The 20,395-nt window shown below is 40.5% G+C and overlaps 1 protein-coding gene across 7 annotated transcripts in view; it reads right to left on the bottom strand.

Moving 5' to 3' along the window:
* LOC109404937 (protein cycle) overlaps positions 1-20,395 on the bottom strand; it is a 161,339-nt gene that overhangs the window by 39,102 nt on the left and 101,842 nt on the right. For 6 of the 7 annotated variants that reach the window (XM_062853202.1, XM_062853203.1, XM_062853200.1 and 3 more), the window contains 2 exons: positions 12,382-13,137; positions 12,110-12,226 (listed from right to left, as the gene is read on the bottom strand). In XM_062853202.1, the coding sequence (XP_062709186.1) occupies positions 12,110-12,226; positions 12,382-13,137 (873 nt within the window). The remainder of the gene's footprint in view (positions 1-12,109; positions 12,227-12,381; positions 13,138-20,395) is intronic. The other variant, XM_062853201.1, reaches the window with a different exon arrangement.

Raw genomic sequence — 20,395 nt, 5'->3', positions numbered from 1 at the left:
GCGTAATGTGGACGCGCCATGCGCATCGATCCGCATGAGGCGAGGCCCGGCAGGTACGCAGATCGCGACGATCAAGCTTCCAGTCGGGGAAGCGAAGAAAGCGACTGCTAAGGGCATGGTTGAAGTCGGATGGTCGGAGTGCCCGCTCAGTGTAGGTGAGCCGCCGGAAGTGTGCTTCAGGTGTTTCGGACGAGGCCACAAGTCGTGGGCATGCAAAGGCCCGGATAGGAGCAAGCTCTGCAGAAGATGCGGAGTAGAAGGCCACTTCGTCAGGGAGTGTAAATCGGCGCCAAAGTGTCTGATTTGCACGACGAACAAGGGCCATGTGACGGGTGGGCCTAAGTGCCCAAGCACAAGTGGACGTAACGGCCGAAAATGACGCAAGTCACACAGTTGAACCTGAATCACTGTGAAGCCGCGCAGCAGCTGTTGTGGCAATCCGCCTCGGAGTCGAGTATAGACATCGCGCTTCTTTCGGACCCATACCGCATCCCCCCCCAATAACGAGAACTGGGTTGCGGATTAGGCCAAGAAAGCGGCGATCTGTACGACCGGTCGGTACCCGGTCCAGGAGATAATCTCCACGACGTGCGAGGGCTTCGCGATTGCGAAGATCGGCGGAGTCTACTACTGCAGCTGCTATGCCCCACCTAGGTGGCCGATAGGTCAGTTCTCGTCCATGCTAGACTCGCTGTCAAGCGCTCTAGCTGGACTGAGCCCCTTGGTCATCGGTGGGGACTTTAACGCGTGGGCGGTCGAGTGGGGCAGTCGCTCTACGAACGAGAGAGGTTGGGCTCTACTCGAAGCTATGGCGGGATTGAACGTTGAGATCGCGAATGTCGGCAGTGTAAGCACTTTTAGCAGAAACGGTGCGGAGTCCATCATTGATGTGACCTTCTGGAGCCCAGGGCTTAACCCTAGCTCAGACTGGAGAGTTGATAACGGGTACACGCATAGTGATCACCTGGCGATTACTGTATCGAACAGGGCGGTAGACGGCAGCAGTCGAGGATAAGCGACACTCACCGAGGATGGCTAACCTCGAGTTTCGATAAGCCGGCATTTGTGGAGCGGATGCTCATGGAGCAGATTACAGACTACTTGTCTAGCGACGGTCTAGTTGGTACCTTGAGACGAGCGTGTGATGCGGCAATGCCGAGGCGATCCATACCCAGGAATGGACGAAGACCGGTGTACTGGTGGTGTCAAGAAATCGCGGAGCTCCGTGCATCTTGCCACAGGGCAAGGAGAAGGATGCAGAGAGCCCTGACCGATGAGTCGAGAGCGGAGCGAGAGGTGGCATACAGGGCGGCAAAGTTGGCACTGAACAAAGAGATCAAGGCGCGTAAGCGGGCGTGCTTCAACGATCTCTGTCAGACGGCCAACACAACCCCCTGGGGAGATGCATACCGCGTAGTCATGTGCAAAACGAAAGGCACATCTGCACCACCGGAACGCTCTCCCGCGATGCTGCAGAGGATTGTGGAAACGTTGTTCCCGCACCACGAGGTGAGACCATGGGCACCCACACCACAAGACCATCCTGGTCCGAGTGAGGTTCCCCCAGTGACGAATGAGGAGTTAGCCGCAATTGCGAAATCACTTAAGCTGAACAAGGCCCCGGGCCCGGATGGCATTCCGACGGTGGCTATTAAAGCGGCCATCGAGGCTAGCCCTGACATGGTCAGATCGGCTATGCAGAGATGCTTGGATAGAGGCGAGTTTCCGGAGAGGTGGAAAAGGCAAAAATTGGTTCTACTGCCCAAGCACGGGAAGCCACCAGGCGACCCGTCGGCTTAGAGCACCTTTAACGGTGCGCTTCTATACCCCGTTTGGCAGCCCTCCATCATTGCAGCAAACTTTACCGGTCGCTGCTGGATGCGCTCGCAAAATAGTAGCGCTATGGGTGGGTGACCAAATATAGTAGCGGAACAGTTGCGCTGCTAAAAATTATATGGGAATATGACAGCCCTCCCGATACGAATCAAGGTGACTGATTTGATTGCTACCGGTGTGGAAAAGGGTGGTTAAGTCAAAATGGTAGCGCTGCGCGGGTTGCTCGAATAGTAGCCGCCGTTAATGTTGCTCTTATAGACCAATTTGCCTCCTAGACACGGCCGGGAAACTCCTAGAGCGGATCATTCTGTCAAGGTTATTGGTCTATACCGAGAGGTCGGACAACGCGCGGCTTTCAGACAGCCAGTACGGGTTTCGCAAAGGTAGATCGACAGTGGATGCCATTAGGTCGGTGACTGGATTGGCCGAAATTGCGCTGCAGAAAAAGAGGAGAGGCATACGGTACTGCGCGATCGTAGCGCTAGACGTTAGAAACGCCTTCAATAGTGTAAGCTGGGCCGCCATAGAGAGCGCCATATCTCGCTTAGGTGTCCCGGCTGGCCTAAGGCGCATTCTGGGTAGTTACTTCCAGAACAGGGTGCTGATTTACGACACCGAGGAAGGCCAAAAACAGTACAATGTCACTGCAGGTGTACCGCAAGGATCCATCTTGGGTCCGGTACTGTGGAACGCGGCATATGATGGAGTACTGAGGCTAGCACTACCACCGGGGGTAAAGTTGGTTGGCTTCGCCGATGACATTACCCTGGTGGTATACGGTGAGTCGCTCGAAGAGGTGGAATTGACGGCAGCGCATGCGATTGACATAGTGGAGGGCTGGATGAGGTCGAGGCAACTGACACTCGCACACCACAAGACAGAGGTGGTGGTGGTGAACAACCGCCTGTCTGCACAGCAGGCAGTGGTCACCACGGGCGGGTGCTCGATCGAGTCCTGTCGCTCACTGAAGCTTCTTGGAGTCATGGTCGACGACAAGTTGAGCTTCAGTAGTCATGTCGAGTATGCTTGTAAGAGGGCGAGTGTAGCGGTTATGGCATTGTCTAGGATGATGTCAAACAGTTCGGCAGTTGTCTCGAGTAAGCGGAAGCTGCTCGCGTCAGTCGCGGTGTCCATACTACGGTATGGCGCCGCCGCATGGTCGAACGCGCTCAAGCTGCAGAGGAATGTTGACCGACTAGAGAGTGTACATAGGCTGATGTGCCTCAGGGTGGCCAGTGCATACCGGACTGTCTCGAAAGACGCGGTATGCGTGCTAGCGGGCATGATGCCGATAGCACTGGTGTTGGCCGAGGATGTTGAGTGCTACGATGAAAGAGGTACGAGAGGTGCGCGACGAAACGCCAGAACTTCGTCTATGGTGAAATGGCAAAGAGTCTGGGACTCTTCAACAAAGGGTAGGTGGACACACAGGCTCATACCGAGCGTGTCCCGGTGGACGTGTAGACCCCATGGCGAAGTGAACTTTCACCTGACACAATTCCTGTCGGGCCATGGGTGCTTTAGGTGGTACCTGCACAGGTTCGGGCATGCAAACTCACCCTCATGCCCGGAGTGTGCAAACAGGGCGGAGACGGCGGAACATGTACTCTTCGAGTGCCCGCGTTTTGCGGAGCAGAGGTCGAGCATGTTAGAGGTATGCGGCAGGGATACTACTCCCGATAACATTATTGAGAGGATGTGTACGGGGGTGGACGAGTGGAATGTCGTGTCGAACACGGTATCCACAATCGTGCTCCACCTCCAAAGGAAATGGCGGGCCGACCAACAGTTAGTCGAGTTGGCCCCCTAGAGATATGCCGAGTGTGATGGCTGACAGATGAGCGAGAGTGCGAAAGCACAGTCCCCCCCCTCCTCTACGAAGTAATCCCTAACGGGCGTGCAGCGGAGCAAGGTCAGGTAGTGCAGAATGTGGTTTTCCTACGGTGTTGCTAACCAACAGGTTTCCTCATTCTATAAAAAAAAAAAAAAAAAAAAAAAAAAAAAAATAGGGATTCCTCCAGGAAATCATTCAGGCATTTCTCCAGGTTTTCATCTAGGAATTCCTCTAGGAACTCCTCCAGGAATAATTTCAAGAATTCTTCCAGGAGTCACTCCTGGAATTACTTCAAGAATTGATCAAGAAATTTCTCCAGGAATTGATCAAGGAATTCCTTCAGAAATTGATCAAACTATTCCCCCAGTAATTCCTCCAGAAATTTCTGCGACAATTTCTCCGGGAAATTTCCCCAGGAATTCCACCCGGAAATTTCCCCAGGAATTCCACCCGGCAATTTCCAGGAACTCTTCCAAAAAATCCTCCTTAGATTTTCGCAAGAATTCCTCCAGAGATTCCTCAAGGAATTTCTTTGGGGTTTTTTTCAGTAATTCGTCTAGAATTCCTACAGAAATTCCTCCAGGCAATCCTCCAGGCATTCCTCCAGGAGTTCTTCCATGAACTCTTCTAGAAATTCCGCAAGGGATTTCTTTATGGATTCCTCTGGGAATTCCTCCGGGGATTCCACCAGGAATTCATCCTGGTATTGCTTCATAATTTTCTTCAGCAACTTTTCCAGGAAATTGTTTCAGAAATTCGTCCAGGAATATCTCCAGGAAATTTTCCAGGGATTTCTCCGAGAATTCCACCATGGTTTCCTTCAGGAATTTCTCATCCAAAGATTCCTCCGGGAATTCCTCTAGGGATTCCCCCATGGATTTCGTCTGGGATTCTTCCAGGGATTCCTCTATCGGAAATTAACTATAAACGTCCAAAATGCTCTATCTCGAAGCACGGTTGGTCTTTTTATTCCGGTTCTTCTATGAAATCTTCTCAATATAGTTAAGTATAGAACAGCTTGAAGAAATTTGGTAAATGCTTAGTATTAATGAAAATATGGTTCTATGAGTATACCACACAAAATAACAATCTGCACACTTAGAATAAATTACAGTATTCGGTGAAAAAAATCACCGAAACTGGTCTGCAAACAAGCAAACTACAGTATTACGGCGAAATCGATGAAATTGCAGGAGAAAATCGGTGAAATCTAAGAAATCACCAAAGAACCGGTGAAATCAGACAAATTTACAGGCGACCTGTGAATATTTTACCGAACAGATCGGCGATGGGACTATTTTACCGTACTACTGTAAAATGCGTTTGACAGCCACGCCGGCAGCTTCGAGCATCAGTTCTATTAGAATTTGCGCATCATCTCCAAGCAAGACTCTCTTGTACAGTGGCAGCAAGTGTGGTTCCTGATCAGAAGGTCATGTATTCAATCCAATCATCGACGTTTTTTATGAAAATATTGTTTTTTGTGCTCGCATAAAATCGCCGTAAATTTGTAAAATTTACCGTACGTTCAGTGATATTGAGAATTCATTTGTAAACAAACACACCGAACGTTCTGCGATTTTTGCGGTAAATTTGTAAAAAGTACCGAACGTTCCGGTAGTTTTGACAGATGCATTTCCCTGAGATTCGCAGTACGTTCGGTGGTTTGAAAAATCACCGAACTTTTTACCGTACGTTCAGCTGTTGAGATTACGGGAAAATTTTACCGTAATCCGTCATTTTTTCTAAGTGTGTGTACAAACTAATTTTTTTTTTTAATTTTTAATGTTTCAATAATTTGTAGCGAAAAAAAATTGTTCGGGGAAAAATCTGGAAAATAATGATTATTACTAGCACTTATGTACACATAACATATCACTCAATACCGACTTTTAAAATTCTTATTTTTGATAGAAAAACCTCCAACATTCAGAATATGGTCTATCCCAAAAATCACCTACTTTTTGGTCAAACTTTGACGCTCTGTTTTAAATATCTTCAGAGGTTATAAAATTCCGTTCTCTGGTAAAACTACCTCTTCAATAGATGTAAATACATACCCAATAAAAAAAATGCAAATTTTCAACTATATGTATTTTTTATTTGTGTAATCGTTCTTTCAAGACGCATAAATAAAGAGTTCTTCGAAAAATGGCATTTTTTTCATTTTCAAAAATTGACATAAACTGCGGAGAGAATTTTTCTTGATAAAAATAATTTTCCTACATCATGAGCATTCTGGAAAAGAATATATTTGCGCAAAAATAAGAGAAAAAATTGAATATTTTCCCACAGTTTTCGCAATTTTAAATTTTTAAAAACATATGTGCAATCTTTGAGATAAAAGTCCAAGTTAAATGATTATTTTTTGAAAATTAAAACTGCCATTCTTTATTTAAAAGATTTTTATAGTATCTCCAAAAATAAAGGAATGTTTATTTCGAACAGATTATTGTTTAGGCAATTGCGAATGTTTATAGTTAATTTCCGATACAGTACTTAGGAATTCCTTCAGAATCTCCTTTAGGAATTTCTCACAGAATGTCTTCGGAAATTTCCATTGGATTCCTCTAGGAATTACTCCAGGTATTTCTCCAGTAATTCTTTCAACAACTCCTCCAGACATTCCTTCAAGGATTTCTCCAAGAACTAGATATCTCCAGGAATTTGCTAGTCATCCAGGAATTTCGCCAGGAGTTTGTCCGGAAGTTCCTCCAGGCATTGCTTCAAGGATTCATCTAGGAATTCCAACAGAGACTTCTTCAATAATTGCTGCAAAAAATCTCCCAAGGATTCCTTCAGGAACTCTTTAAGAGATTTCTTTGGAAATTTCTCCCAGAGTTCATCCAAGGATTCTTTCCGATTTTCTTCCAAAGATTGCTTCAGGAATTCATCCAGAAATTTCTTCAGGTATACTTTCGAAAATACCTCCTGGAATTCCTCAAAGGATTCCTCCAGGGTTTCCTCCTGGCATTTTTGGAGGAACTCCTCTAGGAAATCCTTCAGGAATTCCTCCACAGATTCGTTAAAAAATTCCTGCTGGGATTTTCCAGGAACTCATCTAGGGATTGCTCTGGACATTCTTCCAAGGATTCCTTCTAGAATTCCTCTAGATTCAGAGATTCTTCCAAAAATTTGTCAGAAATCCCCCCGAAAATGCCTCAAGGGTTTCCTCCAAAGATTGTTTTAGGACTTATCCTTAAATTCCTTCCAAATTTTGAGTAGGGATTTCTCCAGAAATTGGACTTGGAATTCCTCGAAGAAGTTGTCTAAAAATTCCTCCAGCAATTTCCTCAGGAATTCACTCAGAGATCCCGAATAAAACGATATTATACAGTTAAGGAAACGACTCACTCCTTATTATTCGTGATATCATAAAATGAATTATAAATCAATGATACTGTGGATCATATCAATGATATCATGAATCGTTTCCGGAGTTTAAATGATAGACCGAATGGGTTGTTAAGTATCGTTACCATTTAAAAGTGGCTATTTTCGCGAACAAAAATTTCTTCAAATTATTCGAGTTATAGTTAGTTTATCATTAACTCTACCATACACTGAATAATAAAAACAAGGCTGAAATATTTCACAGCTCTGCTTTGCCGACATTAAAAAAGTTACACCCCTGCAGATTTAACTGCTGTCAAGCTTCGTGACGTCAGCCGTAGTGTTTATTTTCGGTGCTGGACGATTTTTTTTGTTAAAATATCAGGACTCGAACTGTTGAATGCTGACTGAGCTGGCTCTGTTTCTTTAGTCGTGATGCTTCCTTATTGGACTAAATCGACATAGTGCTCGCGAGTGTTTTTAAAGCAATTTTGTGAAAGATCGTCTTGGATTCTGACGTCCATAGAAGAGACGGAAATGAACCACAACCAACTAAGGTTTCAGGCCTCACGGATTCCATGGCTCCACAGTTTTATCGTTTCATGTAAGGTAAGTTCTCTGAGTACTTACTACTCCACACACAGGAGTGTTTGCTTCATACTACGATGATTTACAAATGGCAGCATAACAGCAGCGTTAAAAGCGAGGTAAGAAGCATCCTTCCATCTGATCACCGGATAGATCACAGGTGTCAAGAGAACTTCCTGCCACTTTTACATGCACTCAACGTGCCAACGCCGTCCCGGAGCATCGATTCTGATGAATTCATTATTCAGATTTCAGTTTCTATCTTCAAACACAACCTTAGCATAAAAAATACGATAAATTTGGGAAAATCCAATAATTTAATATTGTAGATTTACTATTGAGTGTATCATAATCATTAATACAATCATACATGAAAAGTATCCAACAATTCTATTTTTTACAAATTTCATCATTTGATCATAGAGCGGTCATAACATGTATAATTATCATTCATTGAATAGAAAGCTTATAATATACACGATACCACGAATTATAAAAATCTATTCGGGATTTCATTAGGAATTCTTACAATAAGTCTTGCAGGGATTCTCCCAAGCAAGGGGCTGTCCATAAACCACGTGGTCATTTTTTTGGGACTTTTCAACCCCTCCCGCCCCCCCCCCCCTCATGACCACGTGGTTTATGGACAGCTCCCAACCCACATTTCATAGAAGAGTCACGGCGGCAGTGCAGTGGCAATGGTGGTTTTGGTTTCGCTTTTAAAGTGTGATTTGCTTTTAAAGTACAAGTACTTTCATGCTAGTAGCGCTGTAGAGGGACTCTTTTGGAATTCCCCAGATTTTCCTCATGGATAGCATCGCGAATTCCTCTAAAAATCCCTCCAGACTAGGGTGACCCACACTTATATAAAGAACAAAAGTTTCGAAAAATTCGTAAGTTTATTTTTTATAAATGACAATCAACATACATGTGGCCAAATTCACGTGAGTTTGAACATTTACTTCGCTTTTCGGAAGAACGCTCGGACTTTCCTCTTGATACCTCCCATTGGATTCTGCACAACTTTCTCCGTAACTTTTCGTTGTGCCGCAAACCAAATTTTTTTGAATCAATCAACAGAGCTTGCTTCTCTTCCATCTTTCTTAAGATGCCGCTTAATTATTGTCCAGTATCTTTCCACAGGACGCTGTTCAGAGAAGTTTTGTGCATTTTGCCATTTTTCGACAAAATCGACTTTTTTCGTCTTGAGTATCTCTAGTGTAGAAGAAGCGTAATAAGCGGATGCCAGATTCGCCTAAAACAAAAAAGGATCCGTATGTTTTCGGTAGATAAGTAGAAGTCGTTTTTGATGCATTCCTTTCTGTTATTTTCACCGTTGATTGTTTCCTTTGTGAAATACGAAGAACTCTTTAAGCCACATGAACAATTGGCTTGCCACACTAAAAACTTTTTCCCAATTTTTTCAGTTCTGATGTACCCTACATCATCCGGCACATCTGTCCCCTGCTTAGCGTTGAAAAATTGCGGTCCCGGAAGTGTATTAGTAAGTCAATTCTCGAAACGACAACTTTTTGGAACACCATTTGTGCAGAATTAATCTGCTAGTCGCAAAGCTAATACGACCTATCGCTCGAAATTTCTTACTTTTTCCGTTTTCTTTGAGTGTGCTGCCGAAGTGAACAATGTTTTTACACACTGAGCAAAAATTCACAATTTTTTTGTTTAGTTTTAACTCTAAACTATTGGTAAACAGATGTCCACTTTCTTTAATGAACAGTCCGTAGTAAAATTACTGTTTAGTGAGTACCCCTAAAGTTTCACCTCACTTTACCTAGGGTATAAGTTTGTTATCAGGCGTCGGATCACGTTGCGGTCTTTGACAATATTGTTTGGCATATAGTCACTTTAATACCAAAGGGTTTGATTGTTTAACGCTTACAGTGCCACCTAGCAACAAAAATCGAAAACATACATACATTAGGTCACGTTTTTCCATACAAACTTCAAGCTTGGTGAGTGCCCCCTTAGGCTTGACCGATTTTGCTCAAATTTTAATCGTAGCTTCTGGTAGAGCGTTAATGATTAATCATAAATTTAATCATGATTAATGATTAATGATTAGTGTCGGAATTCGACGACAAATTATTAGTCTTAGTAAGCCATGAAATATGTATGTATAAAAATAGAAAATAAATTAATCATTCTTGTTCCAACTGCCAAATGAAGTAGTTTGGTCTCTGGCTCTTACCATATCCTACCAAATTGGGATTATTCAAAAATCATTAATCATAATCACAGAAATTTATCGTTTAATCATTAATCATTAATCTTAATCACACTGCTTCCGCAATTTAATCATTAATCAGTAATCATAATCATTAAAAAAAACTAATTTAATGAATCAATAATCATTCATCATAAAAAGATTCATCTTATAAAATATATGATCCAATTTGAATTAGTTTAAATGTTGTTCTGAAGACATAAACTTTTTTTGCAGGTTGTTTCTGTGCACTTTCCATTTATGCACCATTATTATGCCCTACACTATTGCGCATAAAAAATAAAATAATGACGGTAACTATGGCAACGGCGACCAGGGGACGTTTATAGGGACGAGCAAAGGGTGGTTTCAGAGGGTCAAAAAGGGGCTACAGAGAGTACCAGGAAATCTCAGGAGGTTTGAGGTGGTTCCACAGTTCTTTCAGGGGGCTTCAAGGATTATAGCAAGTCTCAGGAGTGCTTAAGGGGATCTCAGGGGTATCTCAGGCAGCATAAGTGGGTTTCCACTGGGCTTCATGGGATTCCAGGGGGCACCAGGGTGTATCAGGAGGTCTAAGGGGCGTTTAGAGGGGTCTCAATGAGTTCTAAGGGGTCTCAGGGGCATTTCAAGGGATTCGGGGGGTTTCAAGGGTGATTCAGGGGGTGTCTGGAGCGTTTCCGGGGGTCTCAGGGGCGTTCTAGGAAATCATAGAGACGTTTTAGGGGATCCAAAGGGATTTAATGGGGATAACTGGAGGTCAGGTCGAGGACATTGATTTTCGGAGTAGGTATTAGGGGCTTTTCCGGGGGCATTTCAAGTAAGATATGACGATGCCACATCTCAAATTTTCAAAACGCACGAATCTGCAGAACCAAAAGTCGATTTGTGCTGCAAAGTTTATCGTTTGGTTACCCGCTGGTTACCCGCAGCTTCGTCATATTTTCAGGAAGTTTCAATAGATCTTCGGCGGGTTTCAGAGGCATAACGCAGGCGTTTTCTGGGGTTTCGGAGGGTGTCAGGAGCGTTACATGGGTCCAACGGAGTTCTAAGGGGATTTCAAGAGCATATAAGTTTCAGAAAATTTTGGCGGATTTTGGATGCGCAACGGATGTGTTTTCGATAGTTTCGCAGGATCTCAGGTGCGTTACATGGTGTCCATGAGCGTTTTAGGGGAATTTTGGTGGCATTTAAGGAAGCTTCAGAGGATTATGAACAGGTTTAAAAGGCCATATGTAGTCGTTTTCAGTATTTTCGGAGGGTCACAGGTGCGTTACATGGGGTCCATGGGGGTTTTAGGAGGATTTTCAGACACCTCTTCACGAAAACCCTTAAAACGCCCCGAAAATGCCTTGAAACGCCTCTAAAACCCCTTTGATCTCATTGAAATTCCCTTTGAAATCTACTTTGAAATGCCTCTGAAATCCTAAAATGTTCCCGAAACCCCCTGATATGATCCTACCTGATTTTTTTCGAAAAACCCCTGAAGCCTCCTTAATCTCATTTAAATCATCATAATCAATAAAAAAAAAAGTTAAACCCCTTGGAACACCCCTGAAACTCTTTGAAATGCCTCGGAAGGCCTTTGATTGATTGATTGATTGATTTGTCTTTATTTAAGAGACTTTCAGCCCTTGGCCTACCGGCCTTTGAAATACCCTTTATACTATTGAAAATCCCATAAAATCCTCGTAAAAAACGCCAATGAAACCTGATGAAACACCCTTAAGATACTCTTTAAAATCCCCTGAAACGCCGCAGGCTTTTGTAATGTCAAATATAATTTAAATATGTAACTCAGATCTAGTTTATCATTAATCATTTCCAGTTTTTTTTTGTGATTGACTAATCTCATGACGAATCATGATTATTAATCAATGAGCCAATTTATTCAATGATTATAATCACAAATCACATATAAAACCAAATTTTATCATTAAAAATAATCATTATTCATCCTAAAAATCAAATTAATCATAATCATTAATCACAAAAATTAATATTTTAATCATCATCGATTAATTATGATTATACTTGCCCCCCCCCCCTGACCAAAAGCTGGCTACGCCCTTGATACTTGATCTTCGTGGTGTTAATCGTGAGTCCAACCCTTGCAGTTTCCCTTTGAAAGGGTATGAACGCCTCTTCCACGGTCCGATCTTGATTAGGCCGGTGCACTTTTTGTTTCATAACATAATACTTAGGTTATAAAAATAATATAACATCATAACACAATATGATATAAACTTGATATAATTTTCTAGTCGGGTGTAGTTATAAAGTTCCAAAGTACCAACCTGAAGACGAATCTCCTATCCTCCGTTGGTGATCCAGAACCTGCTCCGCTATTTGACGTCCTATTTTGCTAGCTTCCACATGCGAGTTTATCATTCGTTGTATTTCACGACCGTTTGCTGAAATTGTTAGATATCGCAGAACAAATTAGTAAACATTCCAATAACCAGCTTTACTATGCTAAAGCGATCTATGGAGTACGTTCGAATTTGGAATAACAAATTTTGGTACAGTTCCATGCCAATCACATTCCTAACGCCAAACCGTTACTTACAATGGTTAAAAATTTCATATCCAACCGTACTTTGTCCGTTACTTTCGTTGTTGTTGCCATCGCTGATCTCGTTGCCTCCACTTCCATTGCATCTGCTTTGTACGGAAGCATTCGTTGCCCCGTAGCTTCCACCAGTTCCTTCCGCCAAATCCACCAGGATAACGTTATTCTTCGCTATCAGATACTCGATCTCCTTCGTCCAAGGATTGCGAAAGGATTTCCACTCACTTTGCAGCCGCACGAACCCGTTTTCTTTGGTTCGTAACCTGTAGACCGGAGTCGTCACGCATTGATTGCCCTGTAGAGCTGCCTTATGTGACTCGGCCAGAGCCGGAATGTCCTCGTGGTGGTAGTACTCGTACATGCTGGTGCCCAGAAGCTCCTGCGGAAGGAATCCCAGCACAAGGGTGGCCCGTTGGTCCACGAATAGGAACTTGCCGTCCATCGCATGGCGCGATATGAATTGTACATTTCTCAGGTTTGGAATGTTGTTCCGGTTGAAGCCCTTGCAACCGTTGGTTCCGGTGGATGCGTTGTTGCCGCTGCTACCGTCCACCGTAGGGCGACGATTGGTGAGGTTTCCGTTGCCGGAGATTTGGCTCTGGAAAAGACTGGGCTGGACTCGGCCTACGGCTACCAGGCAGGACAGATTGCATGATTCGCCTTCGCCGTCGGTTTCGTGTTCTTCTAGGCCAATTTTTGCGGGAGCCCAGGATTTTAGGTAGCCAGTGCATTGGATAACCGAATATTTCTTGTCTGGAAAATGATAGAACAATTGCGTTTAGTAATTTGCGTGGGAATAGATTACACAGCGTAACAAAAATTAACTTTTGGTCTGTCTCTAGAGCAAACTTATGTGTCTCTGACAGATTTTGGGTCGCTGAATCTGAATCCGGACTCAGATTTGCTCTAGCACGTCACAATTTTGAGCTATACCCCAATTTATAGGGTAAAATATGCGATTTTGGGCTTTTTTGACTGCAAGCCATTAAGGCGAAACTGGATCCATTTCCTAGCTTTTTGGTTTTTGATTTTTAATAAAATAACGAAGCAATATTTTCAAAATCGGTTTTCGTGCACATGTAGAGTATGGATCAAGGTATCTCCTGAATTTTTCCCTGGTGGAAAAAGTTTTTCGTTTTTGCAGAAACCATTTTTGAACAAAATTGCACAAAAAAATGGTTTCTGCAAAAACGAAAAACTTTTTCCACCAGGGAAAAATTCAGGAGATACCTTGATCCATACTCTACATGTGCACGAAAACCGATTTTGAAAATATTGCTTCGTTATTTTATTAAAAATCAAAAACTAAAAAAGTGAGAAAATGCTTCCAGTTTCGCCTTAAGCAAGGAAATATTTTTTTAAGCAATCAAAAGGTAATTTGGTCAATTAACATCTAAACTAACGACTCATGCAAAATATTTTGTTTTTCCAAATGGAATTTGATAGTTTTAAGCCATTTATGTTAGGTACGATATTTCCCATACAAGTCACCGTCCAAAAGTTGCATGCAAGTTTCGATACTAACATACACACCGAGAAAAATTTCCACTCAATGACTGAGTTGGCCTTACTCAGAAATCGAGAAATCCTTTGTTTTCTTACTCAGTATCGGCTAAAAGTGGGACAACCCATTGACAATGGGTTGTCCCACTTTTAACGAAAACTGAGTTAGAAAACAAAGGATTTTTCGATTTCTGAGTAAGACCAACTCAGCCACTGAGTAGAAATTTTTCCCTGTGCATAGTCGAGTCTCTTACTAAACGAATTCCTATTAAACGGACTCCTATTAAACGAACTCCTACTAGACAGGGGTGAGCGTTATAGGAGACTAAGAGCTTATGGGATTTCGGCTTTTTGGGGGTGTGGCCGATTATCTCGGGTGTGTTATGAGATAGCGCAATACTTTCTTTGGCAAAGTTTTAGGGCTTGATAAGATCTACCATTTAGAACTTTGGTTCATATGCTTGGCCGCTAGAGGGACCATCAACAGTTTGATGCTAAATTGCACTACAGGAACCATAGCAGGTTGTCAAGCAAACGTTACGATATGCGACAGCTCAAGCCCTGATGATTTGGAAGAATAGTGTCTTCGGGAAAGTTGTTGAGCACGCCAATAACTTACTGACGATGAGTAGCGAAGTTCGAAATTCCTCCACTGGGCGGCGCTAGTGAGCAAGTAAATTTTCAAAACCTCATATCTAAGAATCCCGATAAGTTGGTGTCTTCGGCAAAGTTTATCAGTATGACATGAACTTACATAAAAATAAACACTTGTTTCGTTATTCTGCCACTAGGCGGCGCTACTGAACATGCAAATTTTAAAAATCTCATAGCTCAGAACCCTGGTAACTTAGAAAGTTGGTGTCTTCGGCAAAGTTGATCAGTATGACATAAACTTACATAAAAATAAACACTTGTTTCAAAATTCTGCCACTAGGCGGCGTTTACCGGCTTTTTTCATCTTTTTTCGACTTTTTTGGGTTTTTTCGGCTTGGCAAAACTAGTGTCGCTCCCCCCGATAACTTAGAAAGTTGGTGTCTTCGGCAAAGTTGATCAGTATGACATAAACTTACATAAACATAAATACTTGTTTCGCAATTCTGCCACAAGGCGGCGCCGCTGGCTGCATGTTCACTAGCGTCTCCTAGTGGCAGAATTCAAAAACAAGTTTCATGCAAGTCTCTGCCATACTGATCAACATTGCCTTAGACACCAACTTTCTAAATTATCGGGATTCTGAGCTATGAGATTTCTAAATTTACATGTTCACTAGCGCCGCCTAGTGGCAGAATTGCGAAACAAGTGTTTATTTTTATGTAAGTTTATGTCATACTGATCAACTTTGCCGAAGACACCAACTTTCTAAGTTATCAGGATTCTGAGCTATGAGATTTCTAAAATTTACATGTTCACTAGCGCCACCTAGTGGCAGAATTGCGAAACAAGTGTTTGTTTTTATGTAAGTTTATGTCAAGTTTATGTTGTTTTTATGTAAGTTTATGTCAACTGATCAACTTTGCCAAAGACACCAACTTTTTAAGTTATCGGGATTCTGAGATATGAGGTTTTGAAAATTTACTTGCTTACTAGCGCCGCCCAGTGGAGGAATTTCGAACTTTGCAACTCATCGTCAGTAAGTTATTGGCGTACCCAACAACTTTCCCAAAAACACTATTCTTCCAAATTATCAGGGTCTTGAGTTGTCGCATATCGTAACGTTTGCTTGACAACCTGCTATGGTTCCTGTAGTGCAATTTAGCATCAAACTGTTGATGGTCCCTCTAGCGGCCAAGTTGCCAACTAAGCATATGAACCAAAGTTCTAAATGGTAGATCTTATCAAGCCCTAAAACTTTGTCGAAGAAAGTATTGCGCTAGCTCTTATCACACCCGAGATAATAGGCCACACCCCCAAAGAGCCGAAATCCCATAAGCTCTTAGTCTCCTATTAAGCGGATTCCTATTGCGCCCCCCGACCAGTGATCTTATAAGAGTCTCGACTGTAAAATGCTTAAATCTATCAAATTTGATTTGGTAAAATGAAATATTTTGCATAAGTCGTTAATTTAGATGGTAATTGAGCAATTTACCTTTTGATTGCTTAAAAAAAAATATTTCCATGCTTAATGGCTTGCAGTCAAAAAAGCCCAAAATCGCATATTTTACCCTATAAATTGGGGTATAGCTAAAAATTGTGACGTGCTAGAGCAAATCTGAGCCCAGATTCGGATTCAGCGACCCAAAATCTGTCAGAGACACATAAGTTTGCTCTTGAGACAAAAAAATGATGCGCTGTGTTAGCAAGGGACTGAAAATCTCAATGGGTGACAATGGGTCAGAGGGGCGAGATTGGGTCAAAACATTATCTGAAATATATCATCAAATATTGCGAATATTCTATCCAAAAATGTATGGTATCATCCTCGTAGTTGCCAGCAGTTCTTGTCAAAACAATTATTGTAAAAGCTCCCTTAGTGGAGGTAGTACCAATAGTGGTGGTAGTGGCAATTTAGCACTATTTCGACCAAAAAGCTTGCAAATGACATTTTTCATAGGTTAGGCTGACCATCTGTCCCGTATTTAACGGGACAACAGAATTTTCAAACACTCGTCACTGGAGCATTAGTAACGTTTGAGACTCAATTATTCGTTCTTTATAGCTGAAATAGCATTATTAACAACATGCAGTTCTGTTTTTGGACATTGATTTGCTTTTTGTTGAGTTTCCGAAATGTGTCCCGTATTTAAACGGGACAAATCTGGTCAGCCTATCATAGATGCATCATACCTAATTAGTAATATTAATTTAGTTTTGTGTTCAGGATTTGTCGAAAAACCTTTTTTAAACAATTGTTTTCCTTATTTTTTGCTCCTTTGCACTTATAGTGGTGGTAATGTTCCTATAGTGGTGGGTCCCATAAGAATTCAATGGGATGCGCCACTATAGGAACCAATGTTAATTTTTACCTCCATACTAAAAACCGTGTACCAATTGTTGGTGAAGTGTTTTATTAACAAAAACTGAAATAAACAATGATTTTTACATTTTTTCAAGCAAATTTAAGTGGAAAACTACCGATTAACGTTTTCAGACTTTTATTTTGTGGTATATCAATTTTATTCAATTATTTTACTAGAAGGAGCTATCAATAGCACCACTATTAGTACATTTACCCTAGTTAATATTTGATAAATCATCGAAAAAGGCTTGAAAATAAAGCCAAAATGCCACTTTTATGGCTCGATGAAACATTACACTTTTAGGGATATTGATACTTTTTAGAATCTCAAACTCATATTCATCATATAATATATTATTGGTAAGTAGTATCAACCTTGATCAGAACTTTATTAACTGGCTTTGTTGTCAATGCGGAACAAATTCTGTTCCCTTGACCCATTCTCACCCCCTCAAAGGGGTGTGAATGGGTAAATTTGCACACCTTTGTAGTTTTAAGGACAATTGACGAACTCCAAATATTTTTTCGTCATTTGTGCACGCATTACAAAGGGCAGACAAATAAACGTTCCATAATAAATACAAAACTTCCCATAAATAATTTGAAAAGTCCCAGTGAAGAAACAGGGGTGTAAGCAGTAATAAATAACAAAAGTTCCATAAACAAATAAAAAAATGCATAAATAAATCAAAAATTTCCATAAATAATTGATTTTTGAGCAATTAAAAACGTCAACTGTTGCAATAAAAAAAGCCATTTTTCCCACCAAATAACTTCGAATTTTCCATAAATAAATCCGACTTTTCCATAATAAATTAGAAAATTCACAATAAAAAAATATCGAAAAAGCAATAAAAAATTCAAAAAATGCAACAAAAATCAATTATTTATGGAAACTTTTGATTTATTTATGCATTTTTTTATTTGTTTATGGAAATTTTGTTATCCATTACTGCTTACACCCCTGTTTCTTCACTGGGACTTTTGGAATTATTTATGAAGAATGATCACTTTCTTATGAGTCGTTTATATTTTAGCCCATTACAAAGATCACATTCCAGTGATCAAAGGACTTCTTCATGCAAAGAAGCAAAAGTTATTGAACAATGAATGTGAAGGTATGCATTTTTTTACCCATTCTCACCCCCAACGACGGTATATCCATTTTTATTTTCATATTTTCAAGAACAAAATTTAGATTACGAAAATAACAATCATCAATTTGGAGATGCGCCAGCTATTGATTAAAAGTCTCCTTAATAAAGCTAATGATAATATGTAATGATCGATTAGGCTCACATACAGCCGAAGTGGTTATCACGCGGGTTGTCAGCAAAACCATACTGAGGGTGACTTAAATCCTAGAAAGTCTTTTGAGAAATTTATAAAAGAATGTTTCTACGGATTTCTGGATGAGTTCCTGAAAGAATACGTGTAGAAATATCTGGAGGTATTGCTGGAGGAAATCCAGAAGGGTTTATGAGAAAATACATGAAGGAATACCCGGAAATATTCATGAAGCAATCTGTATGAATTTCTGCAGGAATTGCTAAAAAATCATGCAAGAAAACTTTTAGGAAACCCTGCAGGAATTAACTCTGAAAAAATGCCTTGACACATTCCTGTGAAATTTCCAATGGCTGGGGAAATTTCTGAAGGGAATGCAAAAGGAGGTTATTAAGGAATGCCTTCGCGAATTTCTGAAGAAGTCAGGCCAAGAGGAATTGTTGAAAAATCTCCATGAATTGTTGAAAGAGTCCATGGAGAAATAGATTAGGAATCTATAAAATATTATCCGGTGGAGTTTTTGAAGGGATTCATGGAACAAGTTTGGAAAAACTCCAAGGAAGATTTTCTAAAGGAATCCATGAAAAATTTCTTATCAAATCTCAAGAGAGTTTTCTGGAGGAATCCATACAGGAGTTTATAATGGAACCCTTGTGACATTGTTTGAAGGAAACTTTGAAGAAATGATGAATCCCTGGATGATTTTGTCGAGGAATTACTAAAAAATCTTTGAAAAAAAAAATCAAAATAATCCTTGGAAAAATTTCTGAAGTAATTTTGAATATCTTATGGTTTTTTAAGAATCGCTAGATGAATTTCTAAAAGAATTCGTAAAAGATTTGAAAAAAATCACGAGGATTACCTAAAGTCATTTATTGAAAAAAAAAACATAAGACACACATTGAAGAATTTCTGAAGAAATCTTTGGAATTAATGGAAGAAATTCTGAAGAAATGTATGGATATTTTTTTTCGAAAGGAATCCTTGCAGAAACTTCTGGAGTAATTTTAATACAAAACTCTAAAGGAATGTTTGAAGCAATCAATGGAAGGTTTCTTCGAAAATGCCTCGAGAAAATCAGAGTCCCTGATGTAATTTCTGAAGGAATTCTTGGAGAAAATTTCCGAATGAATCCCTGAAAGGTGTTTTGAAAGAATCCCTGGAAGGTTTTCTGAAAAAATACCGGGAGAAAACCTCTAGAATATTTTCTGGAGAAATCGCTGAAGAAATTTCTGAAAAAAATCATGTAGGACTTTGATTTCTGGAAAAAAAAAACTGAATACATTCATCCAGGAATGTTTGAAGAATTCCTTCTAGAAATTCCTTCACGAATCCTTGGAAGAATTTCAGAAAGAACCGTAGAAGAAATTTCTGAAGGTTTAATTAGAAGATTATATAATATTATATAAAAGAATTTGAAGAAATAACATAATGAATCTTCAGAGGATTTTGTCGAAGAATTTCTGAAGGAATCTTTGAAAGATTTTTCTGATGGAATCCTTGGATAAATAAAAGATTGATTGATTTATCTTTATTATAGAGACTTTCAGCCTTTGGCTGGTTCGTCTCTGAAATAAAAGACATGAATTTCTGACATTTTTTTCCAAAAGAATCGCTGGAGGAGTTCCCGCAAGAAAGTCATTCATAGAGAAAAATCGTATACAATCCATGGAAGATTTTTTGAAGGAGCTCATGGACAAAACAGTGAACAATATAGAAAAAAATTGTGAAGAAATTGTGTAAGATCTTCCTAAGGAAATCCTGAAAAGATTTCTGCATAAATCTCTGGAAATCATGGCAGAATTTCTGTGGAAATCTATGACTTTTTTTAAAGAAATCTTTGTAGAAATTTCTGGAGAAATTTCGGATCAAAACTCTGGTGGAATGTCCTAAGCAATCCACGGAATATTTTCTAAAAAAATCCTTTAAAAAAATTCTGAATGAATCTCAAGAGAGATTTCCGAAGAAGAATCTCTGAAAGAACTTCTGAAGTAATTCTTGGAGATAATCTCTGAATGAATTCCTTAAAGTTTTTTTTTAATCCTTGGAAGGTTTTCCGCAAATATCGTTGGAGAAATTTGAAATATTTTGTGGAGGATTTCTTGGAATATTTACAGAACTGTTCGGAGGAATTTCTTAGAGTTATTTCTGAAAAAAAAAATGCCTTGATAATTTCTGAATGAACTTGTGTGGCATGTCTTTTTTAAAAATCATGCAGGAATTTGTTAGGCATTTCATTGCAGGTTTTCTAAAAGAACCCCCGGA

The sequence above is a fragment of the Aedes albopictus genome, chromosome 2, assembly GCF_035046485.1.
Source record: "Aedes albopictus strain Foshan chromosome 2, AalbF5, whole genome shotgun sequence".
Classification (NCBI taxonomy): Eukaryota; Metazoa; Arthropoda; class Insecta; order Diptera; family Culicidae; genus Aedes; species Aedes albopictus.
The sequence above is the reverse complement of the archived record's forward strand: the minus strand, read 5'-3'. Positions and strand labels throughout refer to the sequence as shown.